We start from the raw sequence: 8,931 nt of genomic DNA, 5'->3' as shown, positions 1-8,931 counted from the left end.
ATCTCTCGGGAATACAGAAGATATAAAGGTGTTGATGAATTTAGTCTTCAAAGACCTGCATGCCGTTCTAAGCAGGTGAGAAGGGGGTGGTGAACTTACTGACAGATTATCTTTAACACTAGAACTACTGAGGTAGTCATTTTGACTACTTTGCACCATGTATTTCTACATAGGTGTCACGAGTCCAGTAGTTCTAGTGTTAAGGCATTTGCTTAAATCGTCAAGGCCACTGAAACTGTACATACAACCTGACGGACAAGTTCAGCTGCACCATTTCTGGTAAATGTAGATCACACCCACTCAACTTTTACTTGAAAATTTTACTATTACTTCCTTCTGCTTAGAGCCATGGCGTCCACTGGTCTTAAAAAGGAGCCTCAATGTTCCATCTGTCTGACCCTGTATACAGATTCTGTAACCCTGAGATGTGGACACAACTTTTGCCGAGACTGTATTGATCGTGTGCTGGATACAGAGGGCGGGTCTGGAGTTTACACCTGCCCTGAATGCAGAGAAGAGTTTCACGAGCGTCCGACACTGACGAGGAACATAACTCTACGAAATGAGGTGAAATTTTGGTCTACTCAGTCACATCAGAAAATCACCGGGATCTGCTGCACTTACTGTATTGACTCTCCTGTACCTGCTGTTAGATCCTGTCTCCTGTGTGAGGCTTCTCTGTGTGATAATCACCTGAGAGTCCACAGCAAAGGACCAGAACACGTCCTAACTGATCCCAGCACTTCTCTGGAGAACTGGAAATGTTCTGTCCATAAGAAGATCCTGCAATATTACTGCACTGAGGATTTTGCTTGTGTTTGTGTGTCATGCTATCTGATTGGAGAACACCAGGGACATAAGATGGAACCTCTAAATGAGGCCTCTGAGAAGAAGAAGGTAAAATTGAGAAATATTCTACAGAATCTGGTCATAAAAAGAGAAGAGGCCAAGAAAAGATTTCAGAGTCTGGAGGAGCGCAGGAAAAAAGCCAAAAATAAATCATGTAGAAAAGCCGAAAGAGTCACTGCCTTGTTCATAGACATAAGGAGACGATTGGATGACCTGGAAAAGAAGATCCTGAGTGAGATCTCCAGGCGGGAAGAGCAGGTGTCACTATCTGATTTGATCCAGAAGCTGGAAATAAAGAAGGATGAGCTGTCCAGGAAGATGAGGAACATTAAGGAGCTGTGTAACATGACTGATCCACTGACCGTCTTACAGGAACCAGACACCAGTGACTTGAGTGATCCTGAGGAGGACGGAGGTGATGAGGACACGGGAGGACAAGATGGAGGTGGTGAGGACACAGGGGGACATGATGGAGGTGATGAGGACACAGAGGGACATGATGGAGGTGATGAGGACACAGGGGGACATGATGAAGGTGATGAGGACACAGGAGGACATGATGGAGGTGATTGGGATGCGGAGCTGATCTCACACATCACACACACATTATCTGCTATGATAAGAGATATAAATGTGACCTTTTATGTACGGGATCCTGCAGACATATTACTGGATGTAAACACGGCTGCTAATAATCTCCTTATATCAAACGATCTCAAAACTGCAACTTGGATATGGAATGCAAAAAATTATCTAGAAACAGCAGAGAGATTCCAGGATTATGCTCAGGTGATGAGCAGGAGGGGATTTACCTCAGGACGACATTACTGGGATGTGGAGATCAGTAGATCACGTTGGTGGAAGGTGGGGATGTGTTACCCCAGTATAGACAGGAGGGGGCTTCAGTCATACATTGGAGATAATAACAAGTCATGGGGTCTGGTAGGAGGACTGGGGTATAATAATCAATGTTCAGTGAAACACGACAGTGAATTGATCCTGCTACCTCACCCCATCTGCAGTAATAGGTTCAGGATCTGTCTGAATTATGAGGCCGGGCAGTTGTCCCTTTATGAGCTGTGTGACCCCATCAGACACTTACACACCTTCACTGCCACCTTCTCTGAGCCCCTTCATGCTGTGTTATATGTATATGATGGTTGTATAAAGATATCAGAGGAAACATCTGTGAGGAACCTTCATCATAGAAGACATCTACCCAGGGACTGGTGACATCAGAAGTTAACTACATAATGATTGAGCCAGTTTTGAGCTTAATGACGAAGCCCCATTTTTCAAATCTGACCTGTGCTACTGTATGTGGTAGTAATTCTGGAATGCTTCCATATATCCCAGTGATTCTGAGACTATTTTTTCGTGACACATTATCCTTTATGCTAGTGGTAAATTTAGATCGAAATGTGTTGTGTTTTGTTGAGAAATCTGAAATTTGATGAGAATTTTGAAAAACTATACATTTTCAAACATAGAACGCTTAATGTATATCTTTTAGCTAATTAGTCATAGCACACAAAATAGTTAATGAACCACATTTCCCTTAAGTCTATTTTGTCAGCATGATTTTTCACACCTCCCTTTATTTTGTTAGGATGCTGTTAAAAGTTAATTTTTCATTTTTAGGATGTATAAATACTATTTTTTACGGACCTTTTCAGTTCTAAAGTGACTTTGAGGGTCCAATAGATCGGAAAACTCACAGACGAGAAACCATGGTGGAAACTAGGCCCATCAGCGAGTTCATCTAGGGGGTGTTCAGTATTTTGAATCCATAAATGCTTCTCAGAACTTTTTAAAATTTGGATGTGAAAACAAAAATATTTGCAATTTTTCCCAAAACTAAGTGATAATCCATATGTGGTCAAAAACGAATGTTTAGGCACGTTTCAAAGCTCAGGAAGCAGAGTGAGATTTTATTTATACATATTTTATTCATGCAATAAAAAATAGTAAAATTAGCAAGTGGCTTCACTAAGGATATATGTAAGCCAGTGGGGAGATGTTAATACAAAACTCAAGTAATATCTAGGTAGGAATAATTATAATAGAACATAAACCTCATATGTGAAACCTGAGGTAATGATGTGAGCCAAAAGAGTAGGTATAACACTGATATACCTAGCATCCATCCAGCAAGATCATTAAAAGGGGGATAAATAAAGTGTCAGTGGAAGATAATCCCCAAACACAACAATTTGGACCAGAGAAAGGTTCTCACACCCCAAAACATGTTTTGCCATGCTTCTTTTGGGGAGTGTCTGGCTATTTTGATGGAAAGTTTAATATTTCCAGAATTGTTTTTGTTTAATATATTCATCATATCTTGAAATTCAGGAGAGTTACCTTCCCAAATAAAAAGAACATCGTCAATGTATCTTATCCAGTTATGGATTTTGTCAGAATTAGGAATTGTGTCATTCTGTAAGATTTATCTCTGCCAAGCTCCTTTGAACAAATTAGCTTTGGAGGGGGCACATGAAGCTCCCATAGCTGTGCCCTTAATTTGGAAATATGTTTTATCTTGAAAGATAAAAATATTATGTTTAAAGGGAACCTGTCACCAATTTTTAAATTTTTCAGAATCGAACCAAAAGTATCACCTTTTGCAGATCCTGGGCTGCATTCTATGAAGATGCACCTTGTTCCCTGACTCCCCTTGCAGAGCCCAGAAATACCTTTCTAAAATCCACAGCCACATATGTAAATTAACTATTCTGGTCGGATGGGCGTCCTTTTCTTGGCTCCTGTACCTCCTTCTGCTCATGACACAGTTTGCTCTGCCCCATCTCGGGCAGAGCTGAAAACAGGTGCAGTTGCGTGAGCCAGTGAGGTCTTTGCGAAAGAGCGATATTATGGCCTACGATGGGGCAGAGCGAACTGTGCCTGCACAAGCCGGGAATGACTGAACAGGCATGAGATTTTGCAGAGAAACTTGGATGATGAGGGAGGCGTCACCCACGTCAATCTTGAAAGGAAATGTGAAAGAAATGTTTTAGTCGCTCATTTCCCGACACCACCTAATGCCCTGTACCACAATTGTAAATAAACTTTCAACACTTTTTGCAAACTACTTCTGAATGTGCAGTGATTAGAATTTATTGACTACGTGGTATTCTCATCCCCTCAACCAGCACCTCTATCCTGACTGAGTGCATGCCATACAAAATCTTTAGTTTAATCATGAAAGGAGGACAGTGAACAACAGCAGAAGGAAGGACAGGAGCCAAGAAAAGGACGCCTATCCGACCAAGAAAAGGACGCCAATCCGACCAGAACAGTTAATTTATATGTGGTGGTGGATTTTAGAAAGGTATATTCTGGGCTCCGCAAGGGGAGTCAGGAAACAAGGTGCACCTTCTTAGAATGCAGCCCAGGAGCTGTAGAAGGTGATACTTTTGGTTCAATTCTGAAAAAACTGGTGACAGGTTTCCTTTAAGAATAAACTACAGGAGGATAAAAAATCAATTCTATTATGGGTTTCTCAATATTACTGGATTTTAAGAACCATGAGACAAGCAACTGACAAGCCTTGAGACTATCTGAGTGCCTAATGGAGATATACAATGATTCAACATTGGCTGTAACTAATGTCATATTTTCCTTGAGATATATGTGATCTTTTAAGAGCCACTGTTGTATCCAGAATATACGAGGGCATTTCCTTAACCAGAGGTTTCAAGTCATGGTCACTAACATCGGAGATTACCTCACAAAGGCCGCCATTACCTGCTACAATAGGTGTGCCTGGAGGGTCACTGGGAATTTTGTGGATCTTTGGGATTAGGTAGAATGTTTGAAGATGTGGTTTGAGTTCTTTGTGTCCAAAAGTTTTTGGGAATAAAGACATCCTCAAAAGCTCGTTCAAGAATGTCCAAAAGTTCCCTATGGAAGGAAGACAGTGGGTTTGCTGACAATCTTTAATAACATTTTTTATCATCCAATAGTTTGTATGCTTGTGCTTCATATATATTGTTAGGCCAGATAACAAGGTTACCCCATTTATCGGCCAGTTTAAAAGCGTCATGCCTCAATTGAAACTGCTTTAAGCCCTGACTCTCTCAGCCCTGTAAAAGTTGTGACAATTAGAAGGTATTCTAGCTAAGTTTTCAATATCTTCAGAAACAGGTTTTGTGAAAATCTCCACTACTGGGCAGATACTAAGGTTAGAAAGTTTCTTAGATTTATTAACCATATGAATGGGAAACGTAACCTCAGAAACAGAGTTTTCTTCCATGAGAGATTCCTATATTTGTAAGGCGTCTTGTTCTTCTTTTGTAGGAAACAGATTGTTATTTGATTCTGTTTTCCAGTGCAGTTTTTTTCAATATTATTTCACTTGAAAACAGATATAAATCGTTTAGTGCCATGAACGAGTCTATAGATTGGGAAGGAGAAAAAGTTAGACCTTTCTCTAAGGGGTACTTTGCACGTTGCGACATCGCTACTGCGATATCGTCGGGGTCAAATCGAAAGTGACGTACATACGGTGCCGGTAACGACGTCGCAACGTGTAAAGCGTAGAAGCACCGATAAGCGATCGCAAAAGCGTCGTAAATCGGTGATCTGTGTAGTGTCGGTCATTTTCATAATTTCGCTGCAGCGACAGGTACCGTGTTGTTCCTCGTTCCTGCGGCAGCACACATCGCTGTGTATGAAGCCACAGGAGCGTGGAATATCTCCTTACCTGCGTCCCGCCTGCAATGAGGAAGGAAGGAGGTGGGCGGGATGTTTACGTCCCGCTCATCTTCGCCCCTCCGCTTCTATTGGCCACCTGCCGTGTGACGTCTCTGTGACGCCGCACGACCCGCCCCCTTAGGAAGGAGGCGGGTCGCCGGCCAGAGCGACGTCGCAGGGCAGGTAAGTGCGTGTGAAGCTGCCGTAGCGATAATGTTCGCTACGGCAGCTATCACAAGATATCGCATCTGCGACAGGGGCGTGGACTATCGCGCTCGGCATCGCTACAATCGTCTAGCGATGTCGCAGCGTGCAAAGTACCCCTAAGAGTCAAATTTGAACTTCAGTAAGGTCATACAAAGACAAATTAATCTGTGGCTCCTCTCTTCCACCTTTAGAGAATATGTCATTGTTTTCTTTTACCTTTTGGATAGACATGATGACAAATATCTTTAGAAGTCCCACATTCACTAGCTGAGGCATTATCGTCAGCCATCGAAGCTATAGCGCTACTGGAGGGGCTTCTGCCATTCATATTTGTAAATGGCGTTTTACGTAATTGATGACTAAAACTTTTATTAGATTCAGAATCAGTTGAATCCTGTTGGTATTTTTTAGTTTATCGTGACTAATGCCCTTTTTCAATTTTTCAGTCTTTTTTCCTTAGTAGTTTGTCCCAATTGCCCAATCTCAGTGGTGGACGCACTACTTCAAAGACTTAGAAACTCAAATTGAGTGGTCTCTACCTTTCTTCTAATGTATCTAATGTGATCAAGAATTCATCTCCGAAATGTCCTCTTGGTTTTACCAATATAATTATTAGGTCAATCACACGGGATCATATATACAATCCCCTTTGTTTTCCAGTTGACAAATTCTCAATTTATTTAAGTCTTCTCAGTGGAAGCACTCGTCAAGGAATTATTCTTATTGATGTAGTCACACTCTTTACATCCTCCAATTCTAAATGTGCCTAGTCTAAGGATGAACGAACCTGAATGGTAAAGTTTGGGGTTCATACCGTACATACCGGATGTCTAGCGCTTGGACTCGAACACGGACTTTTACAAAAAGTCAGAGTTCGGAGCTTGGGTGCTGTTCGTTTGTTAATAAAGTATGTTGAAAGGCTGCAGCACAGCCAATCAACAATCTTTATTCCATGCAGAAGATGACTGTACGCTGTGAACAATAATGATAAAAAAATAAGGTTGGCTCCGGCCTATTTTTGATAACCAGTGCAGGTAAAACAGACAGTTATGGGCTGCAATCTTCAGCCTTCTGCTTTACCTTGGCTGGCATTGCACATTCGCAAGCATCATTAGCAACCACGTCCTGTCCCTACCCCAGGCCTTGGAGCACAAAAGGAAATACCCAGATCCCCACCCACAGGCACAAACACTAAACGGGCACATTTCCAGATTCTAGTCAAGGAAATGTAGTCGTTTAGGCTTGTGGATATTGAGCATTTCCGCAACCTCATGTTGGCTTCTGTCCCTCGGTACTCGGTCCTCAGCCACCATTATTTTTCCCGGTGTGTCATCCCTATCTTACATGTGTCCCATGACATCACCCGTGCCCTGACCAATTCAGTACCTTGAAAGGTCTACTTAATGACCAACACTTGGACAAGAGCTTGTGGCCAAAGATGCTACACATGCTACTGATGCTGAGGGTTGCTAGCACTAGTTCCATCCGGGTTTCCTCCACCTCCTGCATCGGTTCCTGCACCCCCTCCTCCTCATCATCTTCCTCCAAATTGTCGTCCATATTAGTCACAAGCTGGAAGCACTGCCTCGGTGAAGCAGCAACAGGCTCTGCTGAAATTCATTTATTTAAAGGGGTTATCCGGCTTCTTTGACATTTTTTTTTTATTTCCCTATTGGGCTACATTGGGGCAGGTAAGTAGATAGAGACCACTTACCTGCCCTGCTGTCAGCCCCTGTCCCTCGGCTCAGAGCGGTCATGTAACCGCTCCTGCCGCGATTTTGCTGCTTCCGGTCATTTCATGTCAACATGGGCAGGGCCATGTTGACATGCAAATGTGAAACAGCATGTCGCCTCCCTGCTGGGTGTCTACAGTGTGATGAGCCCCGCCCCCCTTCCCTGCACCCTCCCACACATTCCCCCGCACCTCTTTTGCTCTCCAGTAACCTCCCCCTGCACTGCTGTGGGGTCCGTGACCTGGGGGCGGGGCCTGGCGGCAGCTGCCGTGGTGTCAGCGCCAGCACCGGGTCCCCTGCTCAGGATCACACATTCAAATGTACCGGCATCACAGATCACCGATGCCGGTACATTTGAAAGTGCTGATGAGAAGCAGCGCAGCGCTGCTTCTCATCACTGTCCCTCCCGCTGTCTGTGCTCTCTTCAGCACAGCGGTGACGCTACTACTGTGCTGAAGAGAGCACAGACAGCGCACGAACGTGCAGGAGCGGCGGGGACCGAGGACAGGTGAGTATGTACTCCACATGTGTTCCTGATGGGGATGGGGGGGGTTGCAGAGCCATATTTGTGCGTGTGCAGAGCCATATGTGTGCGTGTGTGGTGCAGAGCCATATGTGTGCGTGTGCAGAGCCATGTGTGTGCGTGTGCAGAGCCATATGTGTGCGTGTGCAGAGCCATATGTGTGCGTGTGCGGTGCAGAGCCATATGTGTGCGTGTGCGGTACAGAGCCATATGTGTGCGTGTGCAGAGCCATATGTGTGCGTGTGCGGTGCAGAGCCATATGTGTGCGTGTGCGGTACAGAGCCATATGTGTGCGTGTGCAGAGCCATATGTGTGCGTGTGCAGAGCCATATGTGTGCGTGTGCAGAGCCATATGTGTGCGTGTGCGGTGCAGAGCCATATGTGTGCGGTACAGAGCCATATGTGTGCGTGTGCGGTGCAGAGCCATATGTGTGCGTGTGCAGAGCCATATGTGTGCAGAGCCATATGTGTGCGGTACAGAGCCATATGTGTGCGTGTGCAGAGCCATATGTGTGCGTGTGCGGTGCAGAGCCATATGTGTGCGTGTGCGGTGCAGAGCCATATGTGTGCGTGTGCAGAGCCATATGTGTGCGGTGCAGAGCCATATGTGTGCGTGTGCGGTGCAGAGCCATATGTGTGTGTGTGCGGTGCAGAGCCATATGTGTGCGTTTGCGGTACAGAGCCATATGTGTGCGGTACAGATCCATATGTGTGCGTGTGCGGTGCAGAGCCATATGTGTGCGTGTGCAGAGCCATATGTGTGCAGAGCCATATGTGTGCGTGTGCGGTACAGAGCCATATGTGTGCGTGTGCAGAGCCATATGTGTGCGTGTGCGGTACAGAGCCATATGTGTGCGTGTGCGGTGCAGACCTATATGTGTGCGTGTGCGGTGCAGAGCCATATGTGTGCGGTACAGAGCCAAATGT

General features: G+C 44.7%; 1 protein-coding gene across 1 annotated transcript; it reads left to right on the top strand.

Moving 5' to 3' along the window:
* Nucleotides 1-348: 348 nt before the first annotated feature.
* On the top strand, nucleotides 349-2,082 carry LOC142300913 (E3 ubiquitin/ISG15 ligase TRIM25-like). The gene has a single exon (XM_075341925.1). The coding sequence runs from the start codon at nucleotides 349-351 to the stop codon at nucleotides 2,080-2,082; it is 1,734 nt and encodes a 577-aa protein (XP_075198040.1).
* Nucleotides 2,083-8,931: the final 6,849 nt, after the last annotated feature.

The sequence above is a fragment of the Anomaloglossus baeobatrachus genome, chromosome 4 (genome assembly GCF_048569485.1).
Source record: "Anomaloglossus baeobatrachus isolate aAnoBae1 chromosome 4, aAnoBae1.hap1, whole genome shotgun sequence".
NCBI lineage: Eukaryota > Metazoa > Chordata > Amphibia > Anura > Aromobatidae > Anomaloglossus > Anomaloglossus baeobatrachus.
This window is presented reverse-complemented; position numbering and strand designations above follow the sequence as displayed.